Here is a 26,588-nt window from a genome sequence, read left to right as displayed (position 1 = left end):
AAGAAAAAAAAAAAATAAAGAAAATACACTTGCTTTCACTTTATAGCAATTTGAAACAACCGAGGGCCTCCAAGTTCACCCTCACAGTCTCCTTTGCTGTGCAGGTGGGTAACATCCCATTCCCTCCCTTGTGGGAGGGCAGGGGAGACTAGGAGACAACAGGGGGACAGAGAAGGTCCCATATTTCTCCTGTATGCATATAAAGTTCCTGCTGGTCCCTAGAGAAGCTGACAGAAAACAAACTAGGACAAGGCAGGGTACTGCCAAGTGCAGCAAGCCACTGTGGCTGGGCATGAACCACAGCAGAAGCCATCCCTAACTTCACAAGCAGGTGACAGATCTGATTGCAAGTTGTTCACAAAAGAGGCTGATATTAGGTAGTTAAGAATCAGAAATATAAGCATTTGCATTTGGGTTTTTTTTATTGTTTATAGTCATTTAAAAGGTACAGAAATTTGCAATTAAGTTAGACCCAGTCCCTCCAGGCTTCCAGCACAACTCTTCCAGTACAACCACCAAGCTATGGAAGTGCTGTGGTTCAACAACTCCAGTAATCTCACTGGAGAGCCAGCACGTCCTACCAGAGCCAAGTCAGACCCAGAGCAGGGCCTCAACAGCAGTTTCAATAAGGACATGTGGCCAGGAGTACTGAGCACCACATTATCAAGTGTAAGAGGATGGGGACACCATAGTGTAGAGAAGTGTTGCATACAGGCCTCCTGTGGTGATAAAGCACAATGATATGGTCATAAACAGCAGTGACAAGACATGCAGACAATTACTCTTTAGAGTGTTTGAGAACCCCCATGTCCACTGGGACCTGCACAGCTCTCAGCCTGAAGGAAATTCAGCTTTTATCTCTCCAGGAAGAGAACCAGCTTACAGGCCCTTCCCCTGGACAAAGTAGGAAGAGACACATCTTCTCTGATCAAGGGCTGCAGTTTGGAGATCCCCCACCAGGCTGTGACCAGTCAACCAAACCAGTGGAAATCAAATGTTCATTTCAAAACTGGGACCAATGAGCTGATCCAACAGTCAAGTATCATGTGGTTTCTTCACAGGATGATCATTGTGCATCAAAAAGGGGAAATCCACCCATTGTGGAGAATAGGGAGCAATTAAAAGAAATCAACAGGAATGGTGGCATCCATTGCTTGTGTTACTTGCCAGCCACACCAAAAACAGCTGCCAGCTGGCTCCCAAGAGGGTACTGGAGATCAGTCCATTGGGCATCTAACTACCTCAACGTCTCAGTTTCTTTTTCTTCTTACGGTTCCGGTCCTCACTGCTGTCGTCTGCCTCACTGGCACTGGGGGTCACAGCCCGCTGGATGACCTTTTTCTCTACTGCATATTCCTGGTCTTCTGTCTTGGGGTCTCCCTTGACCAAGAACTCTCCTTTCCGATAGGATATAGAAACATTAGTCCGGGGGTAGGTGCCATAAACCCTCCGGAGATCATCCTTCACAAATTCTGGGAGGTCTTTCCTTGGCCCAAACACCTTTCCAAGCTTCCCCCACTGAAGCTCCCCTCTCATTGTGAAGCCTTCTGGCCATGTGTCTCGATACTGATCTGACCTCTGGCAGGCAGCATAGGGATGGTAGTTTGCATAGGGATTGTAGAGAGGGATAGGGACCATGGGAGGGAACTGCCAGGTGTGGTATGGATGGATATAGGGATTGGAGGCACTATAGAGATGGTGATACTCCACCTGACCTCCTGCATAGTCGGGGTAGCTGTTCCGCTCCACCATAAAGGTGATGGGTCGGCTGTAGAAGTTGTGCATGTGGATGGGAGGGAACATCACAGAGCTGGACATGTCTTCTGCTCTCCCACGCCGCAGCGGTGGGTAGGTGTAGGCAGAAGGTAGGATCATGGCTGGGTAATATTCCCGTGGCACAAAGCTGGACTGGTACATTGCACAGGAGCCTGGGGTTTTACACAGGAAACTTCTCTGGAGCAGTTGCTGAGCCTCAAAAGCTGTTAGGACAAAGGGAGAAGAGAAATAACCTACATTGATTATACACATTTCAGGCTGAATGAGGAGATACACTTTGCACTGTAAGCATGCCAACTAATTAATACAAAGAGCTCACCACAGCTTGTAGTGGCAGTAACCTATCAAGAACAAGTGAGCCACATTGCCAGTGACTACCTGTTAGCTGTTCTGCAAGACATCATTTAACTCACACATCGCAGAGTTGCAAAGATGAGAACAATCTAACAAAGACCACTGAGGGCAGAAGAGTCAACCTCATCTCCTCATGACTTGTGTCTGCAGTGCTGGGAAGCAGCAAGACACTGCAAGAAGCTGAAGGCCCTTGAGCAGGCATGAAAATGGGGAAGCCAGGCACAAGGGAAAGAAACAAAGCAAGCTGGCAAAGAAAGGAAAGAGCCCAACCCTGCTGCAGTCATGTCAACTGCCGTCCTGCCCAGACAAGGAAACCTTAAACAAATAAGATCTTCAACTGTCCTTGACTCCCTCCCCATCCTCCCAAAGCCCTGCTTTTACTCAGATAAGCAAACTAGAGTTGCACCAACTGTTTATTTCTAGAGCAAAATACAGGCACATCTACATTTCCTCTGACAAGTTCTCATGTACAGGTTTCTCTTTGTGGTCTCACTAATTACCATTCACATTTAAGTGTGCATTTACCTTGAGCAACTCTGACCTACAGCTGAATTTGCTCTTAGTCTGCCCTTGCCAGATATCCAAGCACCCTCCAGAGCACAAAGCAATGTCCTCCCATGACTTATTATCCTGTCCCCTAGGCAGGAAAGGAACCTGTATATAGCACAGGGTTGCTTTTTATTAAAAAAAAAGTCTGCTATCAGAGACAGGAAAAGACCATGCACAGAACTAAAGGCAACAGACTGGATATTTGTTTTCTCATGGATTCAGATCCTGTGGGCTCTTCTTGCTTCAGCCTTAACTAGAGTTGGCTCTCCCACAGATGTTGACCAGGAAAGAGAGATTGAAGTTTAGCTGTCCCCTAAGAGCTGCCTGACACAAGCAATGCTGAGTACTGCAAAATGGAGGTTTTTCTTTTTAACCAACACAAGTTCCTCCAGTTCCTAGAGGTTCATAATGTACGCTATCTGGCTCAAACCTATTCTGCCATGGGATCAGGGCTAGAAGCCTTCACCCCATACAGGGAACAGCACTGGAGTATTCAGTCAAGACCAGGCAGCACCCTTAAACAAGACTTGCAGCCTTGGAGGCAAAGCCCATCACAACCATCACCCCCTCAGATAGGAGGAAATGAAACTAAGTTCACAACCTAACCTTGCCTAACTTGCTCAGAACCACCACAAAAATGCAAAATGGTGTTGAATGTCAATGGAAGCATGAGGTGGGCATGTGAAATAAATGGTCTCATCTTGAAAGCTAGTCTCAGCATCTCTTTAAATAGCTCATCCATGCATCCCTATTGAGATCCACACTTCTGTGAACTACCTGTATTTCAGAGCAAGTGGTCTGCACAGAGATTGTGCAGCTATTGCATCCATCATTTGGAATAAAGCAAGCCAAGTTTACACCCCTTCTGCTGGGGCAGTGTGCTGCACCATGCCAGTTAAGGACAACCCTGGAGAAGCTGTTCACATTTAGTTGATGACCAGCTCTTGCTCAAAAGCTTCTGTAGCACCTTGCATTTTGGTTGTCAGCATTGTTGCTCCCAGGTCTTCCTGGCAGCTGCAAGGAGGACTGACAGGCCATCTAAATCACTGGGGGTTTATCACAAGGCAGCCTGAGCACAGCTACCAATTGCTTTGATTTTACACCAGATAAAGATAAGGGGAACAAGCTGGTGGCTCAGCCAGGCAGGATGACCCACAAGAGGAAGCAAACTGAAGAGATAAGAAGGGGGAACAAGATGAGGATTAAGTGGGGCTAGAAGCACTTCAGGGCAGCATTGTCACATGCCCCACCACATAAGTAAATACATTTCCCTGGAAGCAGATCACTCAGGAGGAATGTGCTGACATCCTACATAAGACTTCACAGCCCCAGAGGAAGTTTGCAAACCTGTCAGAGCAAGCCTTGACCGGGTGGCCTCTGCCAGGCTCCTCTGCACAGCTGCCTGGTGCTGCCCTGTCCCTGCCTGACAAGAAGAGCTCTCTGCATGCCCCAGCCCAGAGCTCTCAGACTACCCAGACACAGCCTTACCTGCACAGGGCACTGAGCACCAGCTCCTGGCTTGTAGTGCCCAGCACTACTCTGAATGTTCAGGTGTGTTGCAACAAGGTTTTGGTGTGCAGGAGGCCTCTGCAGAGCTGCACCCTGGTGCTCCCAGGGGCTGACAATGCAGTTTACCCCACCATTACCCAGCTGCCTGTTCATACTGACCTTCAGGCTGAGCTACAGCCTGTCAAATCCATGTGTATAGGAGAAGAGGGCTTTGAGAACACCAGTACTGGCTTGCTCAATCCTGTCCCACACTTACCAGGAAGTAAAAGCAGACACTGCTTCAGGGAAAATGGGGTTTGCCCAGAAGGTGATCATTTGTGAGGCCATCTGATGGCTGGAAGGCATCAAAAGCCTTCTTAAGAATAGAAGATACTTAAGAAAACCAACTCCAAACACCAACATCAAGTGGTGCCACTCGAGGAAGGAGTCCAATCCCCAGTTTCTTCTCCCCCTCGTTTTCTGAAGGAGACCTTATAGCACCTTTCAGTACCTAAAGGGGGTCTCCAAGAAGGATGGAAAGGGAATTTTCACAAGGCCAAGAAGTGATAGGAGAAGGGGGAATGGTTTCAAGCTGATGGGAGAGCAAATTCAAATCTAATACTAAAAATTAAAATTCTTTACTGTGAGAGTGGTGAGGCACTGGAACAGGCTGCCCAGAGAAACTGTGGATGCCCTATCCCTGGAAGCATTCCTGGTGAGGCATGATAGGGTTCTGAGGACTCAGGTCTAGTAAAAGGTGCCCGTTCCCATGGCAGAGAAGTTGGAACTGTATGATCTTTAAGTCCCTTCCAGCTCAAACCATACTATGATCCACCTGTTCCTGCCAGCAGCCAGAGGCCAGCCTGGACTTAGAAGTAAATGTCTGACAGCCTCCAACTCTTCAGGAGCAACTACAGGACCAGAAAGAGAGAAGGGAACCTAGCTAATCTGTCTCTTCAGACTACCATCCTCCATTGTTCCACTTTCAAGCTCTGTTATACCTTGTGGGGGGAAAAAAAATAAAAATCACCATATCTGTTGCCCAGCACTTGAATATCCTGAGCAGGAACAGGCAAAGAAGTCCTTAAAGCCTGTGCTGAACTCTGCTGAGTGCTTGCCTGCTCCTGAGAGCCACTGACATCCATCAATACATGCCAGGTATTGGTGGCAGAGATGGAAAGCCTGGATGGGCAGACAGCAGGCAATGCCTGAGAGCCAAATCTCCCCAAGCCAGGGCACTGAGAGCAGTGGTTGCAGCAGGGAGCAACAAGGGACCAACGCAGTGAGAAAGGCCACAGCAAGAGACAAGGCAGCCTCTCCTTTTAAGCTTTTCCAGCAATTTTGACCTTGCTGGAAAAGGGTTCAAATCCCACTTGGCTGGAGCTGAATGAAGCACCACATAAGCACAATAAAAAGGAGAGAAAACTCCAAAGATGGTCACAGAAAACTAACAGGATCATAATTTCTGCTTAGTGAGAACATGATACTGCAGACTATTCCCAGGCTTGCCAGAGCTGACTCCAGCAATTCCCTTACCCACTGCCCCAGTCACCTGGCAGCACTTTTCCCTCCTCAAACATCTTGGTGCAGGTCAAGGGGACTGACACCACAGCTCCCAAAAAAGGCCTGCCAAACAAAGTGTGCTTCACACCAGCTGCCCCACACAGTTGCTACGGAGCAACCAAGCAATGTTTGTAATACAAAAGTAGAAAAGACATTTGATAAGAGAAGCTTTTGTTTCAGCTCTCTCAGTAACTACAGGTGATAAATCCACCACTAGTTAAAACAGAAATGCCCAAGTCTTGTAGGACTTTCCTAGTATTTAAAGCAGCACAAATTAACTGCTAAAAATACAGAATATCATGTTTTTTTCTGAACATCTCAGGGCAGTAGAGCTTTACTATCACCTAGGCTAGCTTTGAATTTGGTGAGCTTTCTTTTTAGGTATTTGTAGAACACAAGAGACCACTGTGAGCTACAGAAAACAGAGAAAAGTGTAAATATTCAATTCCATGCCAGACTAGACATTTTGTAGGAGAGAGATTAAAGTGAACATGACTGTATCATGGGCAATAGCAACATACAGGTGTGCCACAATACCCAACATGTGGAACTTCATACAAGTATCTCACATGTCTGGAAAGACTGGTTTCATCAAGTCTTCTGTCCATCTAAAGCAGGGTTCCCAGGCCAGGCTGGCAGTTTGGGGTGGGTTTAGATACTTCCTCAGGGTACATGTTGCAAGCCAACATAACTGTAGAGACACTGGGCCCATGGGAGAGGACCATGGCCATCTAATTTACTGTAACTCTCAGCCAAGGCTATTCTTCCCTCATTCCATAGCCCTGTGATCAGCTCACAAATGAAGATACCATTAAGTTCCTATTTCCTTTCCTCTGTTCCAGCACTCAAGATTTCAGACTATTCTTTCTAGCTTTTTTCTTGACCTCTTCCTCTCCCCACCCCACAAAAAAACACAGATCTCCTGCCATTGCTCTGTAACAACTCCCAACTGTACAGGGATGAATACTGCAAAAGCACCAATTTCCCCCATCCAAGAAGATGAAGAAGTAATGAGTTATTTCCGGTTAGTCTCCTCATTTTGAGCAGAGTCTGCAGAATTGTTGCCACCTGACAAAGCTTTGGCTTTTTTAAAAAAAAAACAACAAACATAAAACCAAAACCAAACAAACAAAAACCTCAAACCTTTAAGGACTGCTTAAAGTGAGATATTAAAACTGATTGTTTTTATTCAGCCAAGGTTTGTTTTCCATCACTCTGGTATCAGTTCCACACACTTATCCAGCATCCTGGTAGTTGGAGATAGCGTGTGGGAGAAGATCATGACAAAGCAGTTTCACATTTTTCCTTGTCACTTCTATCCCTTTATTGCCAATTTAAGGTCAAGCTTAGTTTGAAGTCTTTTCAGTAAAATTCACCCAGGAGAAGACTCCCAAGTGCTGTAGAGGTGGGAGAATGGTACAAAAAGCCACACAACACAATAACTTTCCCATCACCAGTACTGATCCTCAGGATGCAGGCACTTGGCTGCCTTCCTAAATAGGATGCCCAGCAGCAACACAGGAATTAAATAAAAATGCAATACCTCCTTAAAAGCTGGGCCTTCTCATGCCTCAGTTTTTTTCTAGAGGATCAGATTCCCATGCTAGTGCTGCTTAATAATGGAAAAACTTGAATTTTTAACACAAGCCCATTTACCCCCCAAACATAAAATAGCACCACATTTTGCTACACTCACCAAGAGAAAACCAACCCATACTGCCCCAGCAAAGCACCCCAAGAACTGTTAAATACTACACAAAAGGTTACTGCATCATGCCTAGTTCCATGCTAGTACCAGCAGACAGTAGTGACTTACAACAATACAAATCAATGCTGTAGAAAACAGGTCTCCCCACATCACTAACCCAGTCTGAAGAACTCCCCCAGCAATGCTGGGCCTCTGACCTGGTTTCCCCTCACCCCACAGGAGGGACCTTTCTATCAGAAATTGCTTCACTGCCCAAATTCTTACAGCAGCCCAAGCCAACTGGAAAGATACCACAAGCACAGCTGATACAAGAGCTCCATGAACAATCCCTTCAGCTCAGCCAAAGGGGAGAATTTAACTTCTGAAGCCAGCAGACACCAGTCTCACCCTGCTGTTACTAGTGCACCACAAAGAAAAGAGCTCCAGCTGGCACTGGTAACTGTGGAAATAGCAGCTATTGCATATTACAGTCAGTCACCCCTTATAGAGGCCCTTTGAAGAGGGAGCAGATCCATTTCAGTTATTCAAAGCAACATTCCCAGAAAGCACTGAAGTCTTCTGGGTCTGGCACTTGTTTCTGAGGTCTGCACAAAGCCCAGACTCTATGAAATCAAAACACCAGGAAAAGGCCAAGTCATTGCAGAGCAAATCTTTACTTGACAGTAGCTATCCAGAAACCATCCCCCTACATAACTCTGCTCAAATAGCAGCCAAAACGCAACTTGCTGGTGACAGAGAGGTTTGGAGCAGCCACTCCTGCTCTGACTGCAGCTGCTGGATAACACAGCTGTGCCACCAAGAATAAAACATGATGAGTGTTACCATAGGATGACTGCATCAGCAGGCAAGGCTCTAGAAAACATCCCTGCCTGCTGCCAAGGTGATCCTGACACTGTCACCTATTCAGCCTCTCCCTGGGTATGTGTCTGCTGCACCAGAGCATACATTTTAGATATCCTCCACAGTTTCTCTTTCTGATACATTCTCCTTTTGGCTTAGCCTAGCTTTGTTATTAAAGCTTCCACCACCACTATTCTCATCTTCCCAGCAACCACTGCAGGTACCCTTTGCATCAGATGCCTTCCTCCACCTGAAGTTCAAACCTGCATCCCATGTCTCAGTACCCTAGCTATGTTTTTTCTCATTTAAACCCTTTCCCAGACACAGCTCTCTATCTAGACACTACTCTTTTTTCTTTAGTTGAGCATATTTTAATACGTATTTCATAGCATTCAGTCCTAAGAATCCCCTCCATGTTAAAACAGTCTGCACAGACCTGCTCCTCCTGTCACTCAAGAGTTCATCTGATGGCCATCATCTCCATCCACACATGCTCTTCTTCAAAGAAAAGATCTCAGTATCAGTTAGCTCAGGCTTCCAAATTAAGAGGTCCTGGTTGAGCCCCCAGCTGTGACTTCTGCCCAGCTATTCCTCTTCACATGACAGTGTTGAGAGAACAGAATCAGGGCACTAACTTGTATCAAGCACACCAATAAATCAACTAAGCAACCTCATTAATGCACCAGTAGCATCTCATGGCTATTTAGATCACTTTGCACACAGCTATGAAGCTACTAATTGAGCCTTAAAAAGCACACATGATGCTGTTGAGTCACCCTTTCCTCCCACACCACTTAGCACCAGGATATACATCTATCCCACTTTGCTCTGCCCTCCCACAACAATTCTTTGCAACATAGACCTGATGTAGAGTCCAGCAGGTTGTTCAAGGAGCATCACTTCAGCGTTCCTGTGGGCTTGGGTCCTCAGGCTTCACTATCATCCACAGATACCTGCAGTCCTTCAGTCAGCTAATCTCACTTTTGTCTCATTTTATGTATTATTCTCTTATTTCAGGATCCACTTTTTCTGGCACATTTATGCTTCCCTTACCCCAGTCTCCTCCCAAACAGCCAATCCACCCAGATTATTTCTTCCTCAGTTTTGCTACATCTATCATTAAGCCTGACAAGTCCGATATGGTTACCTTGGCAATCTCAGCCTTACATAGTATTGCTGATATGGTGCAGGTGGCCTTGAAAGGTTTTACTCTGCAAGAGCTGCTTCAGACACTCCATAATTATCTGGTTCCTCCTGGTTATATATTGTTTACTTTATACACGCCAAGACAAATCATTCAATTCCAGCCTTAATTCCCACACCCAGCTCCAGTTACCTACCAGCACTTTCTTATCTTACACACAGACAGTTTGCATAGCAGAGCAACATGTTTTGTACTTCCACAGCATTCTGCTCTCTCAGATACTTTATTACAAGTCTTTGTCCTTGAAGAGCTCTTAGGAGAGTCTCCTGATACCCTGCAAAGGAGTTAACTGGTCACACAGCCTGGTTCTCCAGAGGGAGTTTGTGTCCACAGTGGGTTTCCTCTGTTGACAAGTACCAGTGTCACAGAAAACTGCTTACATTTTAACTGTTGGTTCTTTAAATACAATTAGATCCCATTCCCACATATCCTGCATCAAGGATAGATCTGCAGGAGTATAGAAAGCATAATCTTACACACTTGCACTAAGTCTTCCCAGGTGATGAACACTCTAAACAGCAGGGCAGGAAACATTATCCAGTCTTTGGGATTGTATTACACACGACTTACCCCTCTAGCATGTAAGGGAGTTTTCTGTTACAACAGCAACACACACTGCATTTCTAGTGTAAGTTCAAACAGCTGAGCTAGAATTACCCATAGGAATACTACTCTTACTGCATCCCCAAGGCAGACAACTGCAGCATCTGCTGATCTATAACTTAAAAAAAAAAAAAACAAAAACAACTACCTTCTGTTATGGTCTTTAGACAATACAGAACATAGCTCACAAATAACAGTATTGATTTTTTAAAATAGGAATCAAAAGAAAATCTTATGTTTCCAGGAATACAATCACTCGAAGGCCTTTCTGTATATTTTTTTCCAAATTAAAGTGCTTAAAGCCTCTCATCACACAACAATGCCTATTTACATTAGTATCTTTCACAAGCAGGTAGTGCTAGGAATGTTACAGAGTAGACCACTAGCCTAAATCAATACCACAACCAAATTATGCTACTATAGGTGGACTTGCACCCACATAATCAAACAGTAGATAGGAAAGGGATGCCACCTCCAAAGAGATTTGTGTTTTTAAAAAGCCAGACAACATACCAAACACCTCAGTTGTACACTGCTCTACTATTGCAAACATTTAAGGCAGCATATAAATGCAGCAACATCACAAAATAGCCCAGTCTATAAGTGCAGAATTCAGACACATTTGCTAGGCATACACATACTCACTTTTAGAGAAAAGATAACCAAGATGATGCCTTCACTTAACCAAGAAACAGTAGGATGCACTACCTGATCATAAGAAAGCAGGTTACTTTCTACAGGCTCTTTTTCACTGAAGTGCCTTAAGGACACACAGAGAGTACAGAGATGCCTTAAGATACCACATTACACCTTACAGAAGTTTCTCCTGTGGTAGCCAGGGCTGCAAAACTTGCCTGAACTTGCCCTTATACCTAAAGGCAGCAACAGGAAACTCATTCCTTCAGCAATTACTTTACATGCTCAGACAGGGAACAAGGATACAGAACAGAGACAAAGAATCAGCTAAAACCAGTACATAAAGCCAGCATAGAAAAGCCTCAAAAGCACTTACCAAAACTTCTGGTTCTTTCTCAAGTCAGCAAGACTTAAAGAACTGTAACCTTTAAGGCAAGAAACTAACATAGAAAAGAACCCTCTACTGAGGACTAGACATAAACCCTCTTATTTTCTCTTAGTTTTACTTCCCCCAAGCTTTTTATTCACATGTAGTGCTAACTAAGCTGGTATTTGTAGTAACAGCTCATCCAGCTTGTAATCAAGTAAGAAGCCATATCAGTGGCTCCCATCAGCACTACCTTATTGTAAGCACCTGTATTGTGCTGGACTTTTACAGACAGAAATCTCCACAGGAGTTTTAAATGGGTGATTCCGTCAGCTCATCATCACCCAGCACAGCAGGAGCAGCAGTGCAGCTCCTTTGGGATGCTTAGTGATTCTGAGATCTTCCAGGTCTTTTCCAAACTAAATGATTCTTTGATTAGTGCCTTATACCTTGCTCTTCTTTTCTGATCTCAATAGATGAAGCTAAATACCTACAAATCACTCTTTAATTACAAACCATGTTGATTACAATTAGTTGTCTGGCTTCTGGGAATTTATAAAAATTACCTGCTTAAGAAGCTACTAGTAAGTCTAATGTGCAAAAACATTGGAAAGTAATAGGGTGCAATAATATCTTTCTGTACATAGCGACTGGCTTTTGCCTCAATTTTTTGTGGTAAAATTTCCCCCGGTGAAATTTGAGAATGGAAGCAACTGTTGCTATGAGAGAGGAAAGGTGATGCACATGCTGAATATAGGAATTGCTTCTTTGGAAGAAAAGGCCACAGAGAGATCTTAAATTATAATGGACAAGGATAGTCCCTATTTTCTGAAATACACAGGATGAATAGAAATTAATCACGGGAGAAAAATATAAGTAGCTGATTACTAAGACTGGAGACGTATTTGCTGGATTACTGCCCCACCTACCCAAGCAGCCATGTATATATTTTTGTTTCTGCAAGATGTCACTCTGCATCTTGGCACATCTTTGGAGAAGAGGAGGCTCAGGGGGGACCGCACTGTTCTTTACAAACCCTGACAGGAGGTTGTGATGAGGCAGAGGCTGGTCTCTTCTACCGTGCCTACAGTGAGAAGAAATGGGCTCAAGCTGGGACAGTGGAGATTCAGATTAAATAACAGATTTTTTTTTTTTTTTTTCACTCTTCGAGTGATTAGGCATTGGAATTGGTTGCTCAGGTGGTGGAGGAGTTGCCATCCTGGAGGTTTTCAAGTAGTCTCTCGATCTGGCACTGGGTGAGATGGTTTAGTGGCTTAGGGGCAACAGTGGTGGAGCTGGGCTGGCGGGTGGACTGGATAAACTTGAAGATCTCGTGCAATATTGATGATTCCACGATGATTCCCTGTCTCCAAGTGCTGGCGTCCCCGGCCAGGCCGTGTTTCCATGGCGACAGGAGGACGGACCATAGAGGTGGCGCAGGACCAGAGGGGCCCGTGCGGCTGGGGGCGGGGATATGCAAATAAGGAGCCGAATGCCCTCACGCACGATGGCTGCCGGGAGGTGCTGGCGGCTTCACTTGCCAGGGCGCAAGATGGCCGCGGGGCGGGGCTGGGTGGGTGCGCATGCGCGGCCGCGCCGTACGACTGTGAAGCGGCGGGGGAGCGCCGGGACTGGACGCAGGTAGGAGGCGCCGAGGCGGCGGACGGGCGTCTCTCATCGCCTGATCGCTGGCTCCGGTTTGTCTTCCTGCCTGTAGTGTAGTGGGGTGGGGTGGGGTGGGGTGGTGGACTCCTCGCCCGCTCAGTGATGTGCTTCGGGCAGGGTGGGAGAAACAGTAGGGGAGTGCCTACTGTGTGGGGGGTGCCTCTGAGGGGTAGAGGGATCCCCCTTCCTTACAGTGGTAGAGCCCCGGTGGATATTTCCCTCTGTTATCGTAGGTGATCCCACTTCGTTCCGGGGGGGGTGCCATCGCTCGTGGTGTCGGTGCCCGTGGGCGGGGGGCTCAGTCCTGGAGCCGATGGGGTCTGCCTCCCGGCAAGGAGAGGCGGCTCTGGCGTTGCCCTCTTCTCCCGGAGTGCCGCGGGTCTCTGGTGTCCTTGTTACGCCTTCCCCTCACCTGACAGGCTTCAGACCACTGCCATGAGCCTGAGGAAGAGCCCACCAGGGAAGGATGGCAATGCCTCTGGAGAACCCGATGGGAAGGATGGCAGTGCCTTTTCCCGGCCACCCCTTCCTCTGCCAGGGTTTCTCTCAGCGCGGAGGATCCACGCGGATGTGGCACAGGGGATGGCAGCGCTACTTGGGCATGTCCAAAGTCACGGTGTCCCTATCCCCAGGCTGACTTCGCAGGCTCCCTGCGCTCCTGTCCTGCAGGTGGGATGTCAGCAGCTGCAGCTGGTGACCCGGTCAGTGGCGTGTGGCTGCAGCTGGGGCCCTGCGGAGGGGACGGTGCCTTTGGGAGCCTTGCATAGGTGAGGGGACTCCCTGTTCTCGGGAAGCTGTCTAGCAGAAACTCCTGGTGGCTGCACTTGGCAGAGTGGTGCAAGTTGCTTCTCACCTGGAGTTTCCTGTTAAGTCTTAATGAAGAACAGACAGTATGTGTGCAGTAATCCTCTCCTATAGCTCCTTCGAATCAACTCTTGGGGCTTGTTTTCAATGATGATTTCAAATTTACTTCTAGTATTTTTTTAATTTGAGGCCAGAGTGGTTCCCATCCTAGTGCTGTGAGGACTACAGGATTAGAGACAGCAAATGATCAGGAACAAATATTTAATACATGTAACACACTTCCTTTACACTGTAAAACAATGAGTTCTTTAGACACAGGATGTTGTGTGTTGTTATGGTAAGAGCCTTGGCAAGTTCCAAGGCTTCGAGATCTGCCCAGTTACCTCTATATTGACAAACCTTGTGTTCTTATTAGGGAATGAGATCTGATTGAACAAGATTGCTCAGCTGGAGCACAGCTCCATTGAAGCTACCAGCTGGTTCAAGATGTTAATTGTCTGTGTGGCAGTTGTGTTTGCTTGTATGAACTCAGCAGGAGTGACGGAAGCACATGATTGATTGTAAGGGTATTACTTAACCTCATGATGCACAATCATCAGTGATTGTTGAATTGGTAAACAGTACTGGGAAATGTCCTCATAACCTCTTCCAGTCATGTTTCCATGCCTGATCCAGGTGGTTTCAAAGGTTTCATTTTTTCACCCATCAGATACCAGGCTGCTGGGAACCTGCTGTTGGGGTGTTTGTTCACGTTTCACACAGGACTGTGTTTAGTGTTCCCTCAAGAGTCCTTGTTGCTAAGGGATTATCTGAGGGTGTTAGGAGAGTTTCTGGAGAAGTTTAGAGTGGAGAAACTGGGAGCCATGGAGCTATATTCATCTCTAAAAGGGTGCACAAGATCAAAGTTCAGGCTCGGAGGAACATAAATTTTGTGAAGTGTGTATCTAGGAAGGAGCTTTTCTGCAATAGAAATAGGATTTTGAGAGGTATTTTCTTGTTTAAGTGGAGGCTCTTTTGGTTTCATTCATAGCTCTATGGAGGGATTTCTCATTTTATTAACAGAGTTCTGCCAGAATCCGGGTAGCTTCGTGGGGTGAGGACTGAAACATCTTCTGTTGTGGAGGTGTCCTGGGGTAATGTGTGGGAGAGAAAGAGAATGTGGAGAACCTGGTCAGTGCCCCCAAAATGGGCTCATCACTAACGGGTAACCCTGACCAGATAAAGACGTTCATGACTGTCACTTGCAGGCTGTGGGAGGAATTGATGGGTCCAGCACCAGGTGTTTTGGGACAGGTCACAGGACATCTACTCTTTCACAGGTGCAGCTCCCGCCCAGCTTTCCTGTGAATGGGACTGGACTGCCAGCAGCCTGGTCCTGTCTGGCAGTGACAAATGTCTATAAGTAGGGCTTTCTCTCAGGTGGTTTTTCCTGAGCTGCTGGGTGGGTTTATTGTGTGGCAGTTGTAGAGATACAGAGCAGGTGCATTTGGCCCTCTGTTAGTAAGCCTCTCAAAACCCAGGATACGCAGCAGAGGCAGTGTAGTGTCAGTTCAAGCAAGCACAGACATATCCTGAAGTATTATTTTGGGATATTCCAGCCTGCATTACCCACACAGGGAAGAATGAATACAAGACTCATCCTGATACCGCAGTCAGGTCTGCAGATGGCTGTTTCAGGTTGCTGAGTGGTAACTTCAGCACATAAAAATCATCTGGCCCTGCTTAAAAGGCTGGCTTGAGCCAAGACTCACATGTATGGCTCTGCTGCTGGCTCAGTACAAGTGGCTTCAGCTGTAGAAGGCTGGAGCTCAGCCTTGTTGTAAGGCCAAAGCATTGCCGAATCACCATGGGACACGAGGACTCATGGATCCAGCCAAGAGCTGGCTAGGAAGTTAGAGCAGATGTGTGAGCCCCAAGCTCTGGTGTGTTCCATACACAGCTGCATGCCAGCACTCTCAAACAAAAGCAGTGCTTTCCTGGTAGCCAGTATTCCAACATCCTCCTCAGGAAGATAAGATCTGTGGACGTCACTGGCAGGAGCCAGATGTCAAATGTGGAGGAGGAAGTTTCTCAAATAAAGACTCGTTGCTTTTTAATTTATGAGCTTGTTCCTTTATGACTGTGTTAGAGATTCAGTGTGAATGAATGATAGCTATTCCCTCCTGCAGCTCCTTTTCCCATTATTTCTTAAAGCCTCATGTTGAAAAGTTCTGACATACTCCATGAGTAATTCTCCATCCCAAGGAAAAGGTTATGAAAATACCAGTGTGGCAATAACACAGTGCTTTGGGTGTAGAAGTAAAATCTGCTTTTTACAGACAACTGTAATTTGTTTCTTTTTAACTGCACAGATGAGGAGGGAAAAAATATCTATCAAATGACCTAATGACTATCATAGAAAAAGTGACATCACTTGCAAATATCAGCTGGCTGTAGAGGTTGCACATCTGTGAGGGAGTAATGATGGGGGCAGAAAGAAAGGAAGTGGAACTTCACTCTCCTTGAACAGTGCTGTAGCATTTATATGGCAAAATGAGGTGTCTCTGGGAACTTCAACAGCTGTGGTTTGTGCAACATGTGCTCAGTGAAACACTTTTGGATGGGGACAGCATTAAGTGCAGCACTAAGACTAAGGCTTGAGTGGGCTCTGCTTTCACACAGGTTTTGGATAGCAGAGGTAAGCCCAGGATAAGAATCACCCTAGTGGGTCACACTGTTGACCCATCTTTCCCCATATCCTGCCCCACGGTGGCAGCAGGAGATGCTGTTTAGGGGGAGAGCACATGAGTTTGGGCACCATTTGTGGTCTTTCCCCTTGTCCACCTCCAGGCTGCACAATTGACTTGAGGCAACTAGAGGGGATTTCCCTGCCTTGTTCCCTTTAGTAGCTGTTTGTGTACAGCTGTTTTCCATGAATTCATCTAATCCTTTGAACCTGCTGCCCAGCTCTCTAATATCCTTTGATAGCAAATGTCAGGTGTTTATTACCAGCCAGGTAAGGAAATATTTTTGGGTGCTTTAAGCTGACTTCCTGCTAGGTACAGTGAGTGTTCCCAATTCTTGTGTCCTGACAGTTCCATGAGAGGGCTGAGCAGTCTGGTGTCTTCATCTGCTCTTCAATCAGTTCTCCACAAAAGGCTTTTGGTGAGAGACAGAGGACTTACCTCTGGGACAGTTGCCTTAACTCTCCCTTCTTCTTAACCTTTGTCTTTGCACATTGTGATTCCTTTCCAATTCCTGACCATACAAAATGAAATTTCCCCTTGAGGCTTGTCTGTTTTTAATTACATCTATAAAGGTTCATTGTCTGGCTGAATTCCCTTCCAGCAGTGTCTTCCTTTTTTCTGGCCGTGGGTTTTGGCCTGGCAGGGATGCAGAGTGGTGTCTGAGCTCCACAAGGGCTCTGCAGTTGGATCCAGTTGAGGTCTAGTGCTTTGGCTGGGAATGGAACTGAGGTGCAGTTTCAGTCTAGTGATGTAACTGATTGGAACAAATGCTATTCCTGCTCCTTCTGAACTAGTTATGAGGAATTCCTTGGCCTAGGCAGAGGAGATGGTTATTTTTGCTTTTCTAATCTTGTCTAGAAGTGGTCAGACTCATGGCTTCAGGGAAATGCTGTATGGGATTGGCATTTCATCAGGTTTCATACCCAGACATCTATTCTTCCGCTTGATTTCCTGCTTGGACTTGCTGCAGCTGGTGTTGCAAGCCCAAGGGGCTGGTGTGGTATGTAGGTTCCTATTTCTTCTGTGTTCAGTCTTATCCCACATTGCAAGGCCCCCATGATGTGTCTGAGTTGGGTGAGTGCAGGCCCTGGAGGGCTGAAACAGGAGTGACATGCAGCCCTTCATCTTGCTTTTGACAGTGCTAAGATAACAACTTTGTTGTCACCCTTTATGTGTGTGTACTGTGAACAGGGCTTCTCATGATGGCATGGGGTGGAGGAGCTGACCTCTACTGATTTAAGAAGCCCTTATGTCTCACATAAGTGCTTTGTGTGTTGCCTTGATCTGTAGCAACTTAAGTGTGAGAGAGAGCTGAGCCTGAAAAGCACAAGGGAGCATTTCTGGCCCCACCTCCTGGCCATGAGCTCCAGTCAGTGCAAGTGTGAGGAGTCCTCCTTTCACACTCAGCCCCTTGTGAACATAGAGCAACTTGTTCTGGTCTAAGGCTGCTGTGTCCGTGTGTTTTATTTCTGTGTATATTGCTGTCCAGCCAAAGCATCTTTATTTCAGACTATGGTCCTAAGATTTAGGCCACTCCAAGACAAGCTAGACAACTGTTAAGGCACTTCTGGTCACTTTTATTGCATGATGGCAGCATGCCTGCTGCAGTTGTGTTCTGGTCGTGTCTCTTTATGCCACAAAGCAGCAACATTGCTCACTATAAATAACTCCCATCTGAGCCAGCCCAGGTGCAGTCAGCTGTGACTGCCTGGGGAAAGCTTGTGCACATGTGAAGTTACATCACAGCTGTTGTCATTTTTATTTGGGTAAAAATTTACATTAGTACCTAAAGATACCAGTGACTAGGTGTATTTTCTGAAGGCTGCTTTGTTGTTTGCTGCTATCTAGCTTGATTCCTCCTGTGACCTTGCCTTTAAAGAGCTGGATTAATCGTCTACTTGCTGGATAACAAAGAACATTACAGGGTAAAGGACAGGGCAGGTTGCTCAGGAGGAGGCAGTCGTATCCCCAGGAGCCCACAGCCTGGCTTCAGCTTAATGAAACAGCTTTAGAGCTGCAGACAGCTTCTATTCTCTTAAATCCCCTCCAATCCACTTTGGAGCAGCTCCTCAAAACAATATGAATTCAGATCTCTGCAGACAAAGATTTACCAATTAGCTTGATTCACCTCTTACTTCATGTAAAAAAATGAATCTATTTTCATTTTATTTTATTTTTTTTTCTCTCCTGCAGGAGCAACAATGGATTGGCCTCAACAAAGACATAGTAGGTGTTGGGAGAAGATATGTCACCTGAAATGGAGGTGATCGAAGGAGCTGAACACTGACTGCACCAACATGGGGCTGCGACTGCTGGCTTGTCTCTTCCATTTGCCCACTGCAGTGATCTACGGGTCTCTGTCACTCTTTGTTTCCATTTTGCACAATGTGTTCCTCCTGTACTATGTGGACACCTTCGTCTCCGTTTACAAGATTGATAAACTGTCCTTTTGGATAGGAGAGGTTAGTTGTTTTCCATCAGCTTCTGTACTCTTTAAGTAGGAAACTCTGAAGGCAAGGCTGGTCCTTGCTAGAAATGTGAAAACTGTTAGTTATAACAGCAGTGTTCCCTTTTGGAGAGGGAGCAAGGGAGCCTTCCAAATGCTAACTCGGGCTTTTCAGTTTTTCCCACTTACGTAAAAATAGAACAAGCTGGGACAGAAAATGCAGAGACTTAGTTCTTAAGACTGCCTTTCCTCTGGGGACGTCAGAATGTTTCACAGGCAGTGAAAACCACTGGCTTTACTGCCAGTTGCCCCAAATGGGACGTCATACAGTGACGATGGGGCAAGGAAGTTGTGCCGGGGCAGTTCCTGCTGGTAGCTCACCATGCCAGCTCACCACTGCTTACTTTGGTGACAGAACAGTGCTGTCCTGTGGTTTGTTTCAATGTTCTGTTTTGTTTCCTAGACAGTGTTTCTGATCTGGAACAGCCTCAATGACCCTCTGTTTGGCTGGCTGAGTGACCGAGTGTTCCTTAGCACACAGCAGTAAGTGAAGTTCTGCTTCCAGAAGAGTCTGGGAAGTTGTTTAGTCTCCTGGGAAGATGATGTCAAATTGGCAGCTTTAAAATGATGGCGTGGGAATGGCTTATTTGGCATGGAACTCTAAAATACCTCCTTTTCATGGCATCTTTGAAGTTCAGTGCTCATAAATGTTGTTTCAGTACTTGACTGCATAGGAAAGTCACACACACCTATTGGATGTATGTGACCCTAATCCTTAACAGTCATGAGTGGTGCAGAACCTAAAATATGGGCATCTAAAATCTCAAGCCCCTTCTGTATGAGCAAGCCTCTTAATGGGGTGTTAGAGAGTGTCTGTACATGGTTTGGGAGGCACAAGGGGGAAAAGTACAGTTATTTCCACGTGGAATGCCTTAGACCAGTTGTTTTCAAACTATAGGATGAGAGCTGAGGCAAGACAGCTCTGTATTGTTGGCCATTAGCATTTCTCATGTATTTACGTCAACATTTTAATGAAAATCATGGTGTGGCTTCCTGCAATTAGTAACAACTCATGAAAATAATTTACGTTGTGCAAAGTGCAGACAGTACAGCACTATCAGGGAGAGAAATACTCTGGAGAAAAAGAAATCCCTTTTCTTTTTGACCTTCTTAAACCCATATTTTCAGTGTATTCACTATTAGCTGAGAAGGTGTCTGATGTGGGTGGTTGTTACTAGAGCAAAAGCTGTATTTGTGTCTATGCCACTTACATTACTTCCTTGGAGAGGAGGAATATGTGATCAGGGTTTTGTCCAGGTACCTAAAATATTTCTTCTTTTCTTCTGTTACAGGGCAGGAACAGAGATTTCTTCCCCTGAAGTAGTTCTGAAGAGGCTCAGAGCACTAAGCCACAATGGCCCCCTCTTTGCCATTTCTTTCCTGGCTTTCTGGGTTGCCTGGGCACATCCTGGTTTGCAGTTCCTGCTTTGCCTTTGCATGTATGACAGCTTTCTCACCATGGTTGACCTCCATCACAATGCCTTGCTTGCAGACCTGGCTGTTTCAGCAAAAGACAGGACTAGCCTCAACTTCTACTGCTCCCTCTTCAGTGCCATAGGCTCCCTGTCTGTCTTCATGTCCTATGCAGTGTGGAACAAGGAGGACTTCTTTTCCTTCCGCATATTTTGCGTCCTGCTGGCCCTCTGCTCCATTGTTGGTTTTACCCTGTCCACGCAGCTGCTCCGCCAGAGGTTTCAGGCCGATGGGAAAGTGAAATGGGACCAGGAATCAACCCTGAAAGAGTAAGGGTTACAAATTCTCAGCAGAGACAAAGGCCTGGCATAGATCCACAACAAACTAAATGTGTGAGAAGATCCAGGATGAGGCAAAAATTGTTAATTATCTCTGGTTCTTATCTACTGATAGAGTTTTCAGGATCAGCTGTCACACTGACTCCTCTGAAGATAGAAACTGTCTTGTGTCAGCCCTAGTCCAAACTGGAGGAAGAGGCCTAACCTGCTATATGGCCATCCCATGTTTGGATCATGAAATGAGTTCATGTCTAGAGCACTCAGTGAGGCCCATGAGTGGTAAAGTGTCAGAAGCAGCTTATGAAAGCATTCCTGCTTGAGCATGAGAACACATTGCTGCCCATGCCACACAGAGTTGAACAAGTGAATATTTCTCCCTGTTACTCACTTCAGCTGCCTGATAGTGGCTGGGCTATTGGTAGGCCACACCAAGCTGGTTTTCTCTGTTCAGCTTCTTCCTCGGGCTGGCTCACTTGTCATCTCTTGTTATGAGCTGCCAGCATTGTGCTGTAGTAGCAGCAGATCCTGATGAGATCTGCCAGGTGAGCTAACTGCAGGGACCTGGAAGAGGAATGTATGTATAGTGGAATGACTGCTAAGAGGAGAATGCATTTCTGGACAGAAATGTGAATTTTGTGTTAAGAAGACGGATGTTCTTTGAGAGACCTGTTGCCTGTGCTTCTTACTAGCAATAAGCAATCATTGGTGTAGACTCCACTGTTTTGATTGGTCAAGTAAAATGAAAGGTTGGGATGGGAGCTGACTAGAGACAGCTCTGCATCTACATGGGGAGACCTGGGGACTCTGTCTTAGTGTGAGGAATTTATGGTTGCTTTTTATCCTTCCTTTTCGTTTAGGCTGTACATCGAGAAACTCTCTGTCCCCCAGGAAAAGAGGATCACCCTGGCAGAGTATCTCCAGCAGCTCTCTCGGCATCGCAACTTCCTCTGGTTTGTCTGCATGAATCTTGTCCAGGTAGGCACAGAAGTGACATGCTGCAATTCAGAGGATGAGTGCTGGCTTTGGCTTTTTGAGATGGGTGATTCAGCAGTATGTGAGTTTCCCAGGAAGGCCCAAGGTGTTTCCACCACCCACTTGCTCTTGGAGCCTCCTGAACATGCTGGCTGATTCAGCAGCTGGTAGCCACTCTCCCTCCTTGTGGCTGAGGATACTTCCTGAGCAAGCTGTGGGGTGCTCCTTCCTCTCTCTGCAGTGTAGACTGGGTTATGGGGGCTGACTGAGCTCTGTGCAGCCCATATGGGGTGCAGAAGCACAGGGCCTGGCTCACAGAGGGCTTGAGTTCAGGAGTGCTGTTCACTGGCGTGGCTGTCATCACAATCTCCTTTCCCCTTCCGTTTTCCTGAGGCTCAAATCGCTGTTCTTGCTGTCCAGCTGGATCCATCTCCATCTGGCTTTTACCATTTCTGTTCTTCATCCTCTTCAGTGATGATTACCAAGTGCCAGCAGCCTGCCCAGCTTTGTGTGCTCCAGTCATGGCTCCCTGGGGATCCCTGGGTTCCCCTCAGGCAGGCTCTCGATGCTGGTCTGCATCTTTGTGTTCAAGCCTTGTTGCCTTACCAATGTCCTCCTGCCCGCTGCCTCCTCCCTCCTGCCATGCCACTGTCTCCCATAAAGCCTTGTGGTCACTGCTATCACCTCCTGGCCCTGTCTGCCCCAGCAGCACTGTGCTGTACAGCTGGGCAGTGGGGCTGACTTCAGGCACACAGTGGGCATGGCTGATGGCATTGCAGCTCTGCAGTCTCAGCCAGCAGTGTTGGAAATGCCACAGCCGAGGTCTTGCTCTGCTGAAGTACTCCGGGCCTATCCTGCATGATTCTTTGGCATGGGGCTCCTAGGACAACAGAGCCCAGAGGGCTGTTAGCTTTTTCTGTTCTTTCTCACTGCTGTTCCTGCTGACCAGCTTGTCTGCATGCTGCCTTCACAGGTTTTTCACTGCCATTTTAACAGCAACTTCTTCCCTCTGTTCCTGGAGCACCTGCTGTCAGACCAGATCTCTGTCTCTACTGGATCCTTCCTGCTTGGTGAGTTTCAGGTGGGACTGGAGGGAGGAGCCAAATGTAGGACCTGGCCCGAGTCTGGGTTTGCTCTTCCTGAACTCCATCTGGGGAGAGGTGTGCTCACATGCAGGACTCTGGGCTGTAAGATTCAGTCACGCATGCACCCCACATATTTCCTTGGGACCTCTGAGTTGTCCTTCCTGGGCACTGAAGTAACTTGGAGCCTTTTCTAGTAGACAAGCCTGGTGTGCTGGACACCAGAACTCCAGAGAGGTATTGCTCTGAGCACTAGAGGCTGCAGATACCTTTCCCAGGATGCAGCAGAGAACACAGCCCAGAATTTTATCCCTTTCCTTCTGCAGCATATGGACCATTTCCAAGTTGCCACAGATATGTGGACATTGATCCTGGAGTTATCCTGGGAGGGTTGTGTGCAGGCCAGGTCTAGTCAGGCAGTCCTGTCTGTCTCATTTCTGCACCAGGGCTGAGTTGCTGCCTCTGCATGACACTGGGCAAGTCTTTTCTTCCTTCTTGTCCATGAGGTTGATGGAAGAAGGTCTCCCTCTGTAGGAAAGTGTGTGCTGTGCCACAAAGCCATGGAATAAATCTGCTGCAACCTTCTGTATATGTTGGGGGAGCTACTCTGTATTGTCCTGCTGGCAATAACCAACCTTGCTGTCTCCCTTGGTATCATGTCTGAGGACATGGTGGAAAGTGTAACTCCATCAAGCTGTTTGTTCCTCTGTCTCTGCTTAGGTGTTTCCTACATTGCCCCCCATCTCAACAACCTCTACTTCTTGTCACTCTGCCGTCGCTGTGGGGTTTACGCTGTGGTGCGAGGACTCTTCTTCCTGAAGCTGGCTCTGAGTGTTGTGATGCTCCTGGCAGGACCTGATCAGGTGTATCTGCTCTGCATCTTCATTGCCAGGTAGGCAAACAGCAGTCACTTCCCCTGCCCTCTCCCTCCTGGGAAGCACAATGAGTTGTCCCTGTTTTAAGAACAGGAGTGGAAGGCAGGGAACAGGGGACAGGATCATACATAAGCTGTGTGATTTTTCAGCTCTGACAACACATGGGACAGATCACCGCAGAATCCACAGGCTGTCATGCTGCAGAGTTGGGGAGGCAGTGATGTTCAGGAGGTCACAGACCAGCAGGGCTGGTGGCAGCCTGCACCTGCCTTTGCCAGCTGCTGAGAGCTTCTGTCCTCCTCGCAGCCCTTAGTGTGTGCTGCAGGTGCCTGTGAGCCGTAGGCCCAGTGTGTCCTGTCCCCAGGCCTGTCTGTGTGGCAGGTTAGAACTTATCTGAGGTGTCACTGCAGGGTACAAAGTCTTACTGATAGTGGTGTTCCTCTCCTGTAACCAGGGCTTCTGAAATTCTTATTTCAAGTGTGGGGAAGCCTTTTCCATCCTTGCAATTTTTTCTGATCTGTCACATTTTCCTGTCATTTCTTGATAGCCCTGTTCAATGCTTTGCCTGTTGTTCTGCAGCAACCGTGTGTTCACAGAAGGGACCTGTAAGTTACTCAACCTGGTGGTCACTGATTTGGTGGACGAGGACCTAGTGCTGAACCGTAGGAAGCAGGCAGCCTCAGCCCTGCTCTTTGGGATGGTGGCTCTGGTCACCAAGCCAGGCCAGACCTTCGCCCCGCTGATCGGCACCTGGCTGCTCTGTGCATACACAGGTAAGGATGCTCCTGGGGAAAGCAGTGGAGCAGGACAAGGCAAACTTGTGAGTTCAGTGTCAGGCACCTTTTGCTGTGCCCTGGGTGGGTGCAGAGGGCTCTTCAGTTGCTAACCTTTGCCTGGTCTCTGCATCTCCATGGCTGGTCATTCAAAGAGAATGGACATAGGTCCATCCCCACTGCCCCATTCTCACAAACTCTTCTCTGACACCAGGCTACGACATCTTCCAGCGTGACCCCCTGAACAACGTGGTGAGTGCCCAGCCGAAGCTGGAGTCTGCCGTGGCCTTGGAGCCAACTCTTCGCCAGGGCTGCTTTTACCTCCTCGTCTTTGTGCCCATCACATGTGCCCTGCTGCAGCTCCTCACCTGGTCACAGTTCAGCCTGCATGGGAAGCGGCTGCAGGTGGTGAAGGCTCAGCGGCAGAGCCTGACACAAGGCCAAGCACCAGAGATCAAAACAATCTAAGGATGCCTGAGCTCCCAGGATGCTGCTGGTTCCAGGCTGGTGCTGGAGGGCAGGGATGATGGGCTTAGAGAGGCTGATATTCGTGGTTCAGCTGTGAAATGCTGTCATGCTAGTGTTTACTCATTCCAGGTGGTAGTCACTGGGGAAGGCAGAGAGGTTCAGCATGTGAGGGGCCTGAGATAGATTGCTTGATCTCAGGAGTAAGAGCATTTTATCCCAGCCTGTCCCAGGGAGCAGAGAGGTGCTTACTCCAGTGAAGAGGTGCTGGGTTGCATGTTCTAGAAACAGACACATCCCCAATGCATTTCTCTGTGCTGGGCATGGATGGCTCTGAGGAGCCACAGCCTCTCCAGCTGAGCAGGAGGAGACTGCACAGGGAGTCCTTCATCACTACAGCCGTGCAGGGAGTGGAGTAGGAGGCCCCTGAGGGACAAAAGGAATGATTGCCAAACAGGAGCAGGGATGAGAGGACCTTTAAAGCCTTTCCCAGTAACTGGTACAACCCTTCCCACTTGCAGTGCCATGGTTCTTTGACCAAATCCACTCTTAAGCATTTGTTGTTCATGGGACAATATCCTGCACAGCCAGGATCTGCTGTGTTTGCTGTTTTATGCTGAGGTTTCCTCCCCTGTGACCTTGTAGAGGGAGTTGTTGCTGGCCTGGGAAAGATGCTGGGCTTGAACTGAGTTCAGAGCCTTGAACTGTATCATTTCACTGGGCATCCCATTGCATGTGTTTATTCCTCCTTTCCTCTCCACAGCCCCTTCTACTCAGTGCTGTCTCACAGGGGCAAGGTCAGGGAACCAACCCTACTCCAGCCACTGGAAGTGCCTCCCTGCCCAGGGCAACCCCAGGTGACCTGGTGAGGCAGCCTGGCGCCCTCCCTTCTTGCACGAAAGCACAGCCTGGAGATACCAGGTCTTGCTTTTGTGCCTTTGACACAGTGCTTTGGAGCCTGTCTGACACAATACTGGCCAGTCACAGGGTCGGGATTTCATCCCTAAGGGGAGGGGCAGACACCCCAGCTCCTCTGCACTTGAAACAGTGCCTGAGTTAGATCAACTCACCTGGCTGCTGAGTAGATGAACAGGTAATCACCAAAGGGGGGTCCCTGAGGCAAGGGAGTGACTCCTCAATCCCTGTGATGTGTTTGTGGGCAGGCAGAGAGGATGTGCCAAAGCCTGCACCTGCCTGCTGAAGGAGGGGGGCTTTGCAGGCAGTGTTTGGAAGCTGTTGAACATTGAAGGATGTTCTTTGTTTAGTGCCAGGTTCCCTCTGGAGTCTCAGCCCACCAACCTGCCATGTTGCCTCAGGACATGGCTGCCTTCTGTCTTGGACCAAGACATTCCTGCCATGAGGCTGCTGTAGTTGTTAATGGTTCAATCATAAGTTATTTGTGCAACTTCTAACCAAGTTTGAGAATGATTCTCCATTGCATAAATTAAAGATGATCTTTTTCTGAATCGCTTAATAATTTTCTTGCAGCTCGTGGCTGTAGCCTGACCGGCTGGATGTGGGGACACAGCTGTGGCTGGGTGGAGACAAGGGGACAGCTCCTTCTCCACAGAACTGCACTGGGTCTTGGCTGTTTCTTCAGGGGGCAGAGGGGATCACCTGCCTTTGAAAGGAAGCATCACTTACCCCTCCTGCTTTGGAAGGCCCCAGAGTTAGGTCTGTCCTGTTCCTACACCAGTGGCTGCCGGGGACATGATGGGACCAGTCATAGTACACTGGACATGGTGCCACCTTCCCAGGGCTCCCCCTGTGAGCACAGCTGTAGTCACTGCTCTCTCTGCAAACACCTGGGCTGGAACCAGCTCTTCTCACAAGAGCAGTTGCATCACCCTTGCTCAGCCTAGGCTGCTGTGTTCCAGCCTT

General features: G+C 47.5%; 3 protein-coding genes across 13 annotated transcripts in view; 1 reads left to right on the top strand and 2 right to left on the bottom strand.

Moving 5' to 3' along the window:
* SLF2 (SMC5/6 complex localization factor 2) overlaps window positions 1-9,419 on the bottom strand; it is a 65,919-nt gene extending 56,500 nt beyond the window's left edge. The window contains exon 1 of the mRNA XM_023929767.2: window positions 9,141-9,419. Within this exon, the coding sequence (XP_023785535.2) occupies window positions 9,141-9,175 (35 nt within the window). The 5' untranslated portion in view covers window positions 9,176-9,419. The remainder of the gene's footprint in view (window positions 1-9,140) is intronic.
* Window positions 404-12,575, bottom strand: C8H10orf95 (chromosome 8 C10orf95 homolog). 6 transcript variants are annotated; one of them, XM_086899140.1, is made up of 3 exons: window positions 10,876-10,953; window positions 10,731-10,793; window positions 404-1,979 (listed from the first exon to the last, which is right to left on the bottom strand). In XM_086899140.1, exon 3 carries the CDS (start codon window positions 1,915-1,917, stop codon window positions 1,243-1,245), a length of 675 nt encoding a protein of 224 aa, XP_086755266.1. In that variant the 5' UTR covers window positions 1,918-1,979; window positions 10,731-10,793; window positions 10,876-10,953; the 3' UTR covers window positions 404-1,242. The 6 variants fall into 6 exon arrangements, with proteins under 6 accessions (XP_086755266.1, XP_086755262.1, XP_023785542.2 ...); XM_086899136.1 differs by lacking the exons at window positions 10,731-10,793; window positions 10,876-10,953 and adding an exon at window positions 12,018-12,575; XM_023929774.2 differs by lacking the exons at window positions 10,731-10,793; window positions 10,876-10,953 and adding an exon at window positions 11,098-12,494.
* Window positions 12,567-26,173, top strand: SLC68A1 (solute carrier family 68 member 1). 6 transcript variants are annotated; one of them, XM_086899132.1, is made up of 10 exons: window positions 12,595-12,729; window positions 13,386-13,520; window positions 18,477-18,745; window positions 19,193-19,272; window positions 20,082-20,531; window positions 21,398-21,515; window positions 22,486-22,582; window positions 23,315-23,486; window positions 24,049-24,242; window positions 24,457-26,173. In XM_086899132.1, the coding sequence occupies exons 3-10, from the start codon at window positions 18,581-18,583 to the stop codon at window positions 24,708-24,710; spliced, it is 1,530 nt and encodes a 509-aa protein (XP_086755258.1). In that variant the 5' UTR covers window positions 12,595-12,729; window positions 13,386-13,520; window positions 18,477-18,580; the 3' UTR covers window positions 24,711-26,173. The 6 variants fall into 6 exon arrangements, with proteins under 6 accessions (XP_023785538.2, XP_086755258.1, XP_086755257.1 ...); XM_086899131.1 differs by having other exon boundaries at window positions 12,725-12,785; XM_023929770.2 differs by lacking the exon at window positions 13,386-13,520 and having other exon boundaries at window positions 12,567-12,729.
* The last annotated feature ends 415 nt before the right edge of the window (window positions 26,174-26,588 follow it).

This window comes from Cyanistes caeruleus, chromosome 8, assembly GCF_971803275.1.
Source record: "Cyanistes caeruleus chromosome 8, bCyaCae1.hap1.1, whole genome shotgun sequence".
Taxonomy (NCBI): domain Eukaryota; kingdom Metazoa; phylum Chordata; class Aves; order Passeriformes; family Paridae; genus Cyanistes; species Cyanistes caeruleus.
Note: the sequence above shows the minus strand (reverse complement) of the source record. Positions and strands in the feature narration are given on the sequence as shown.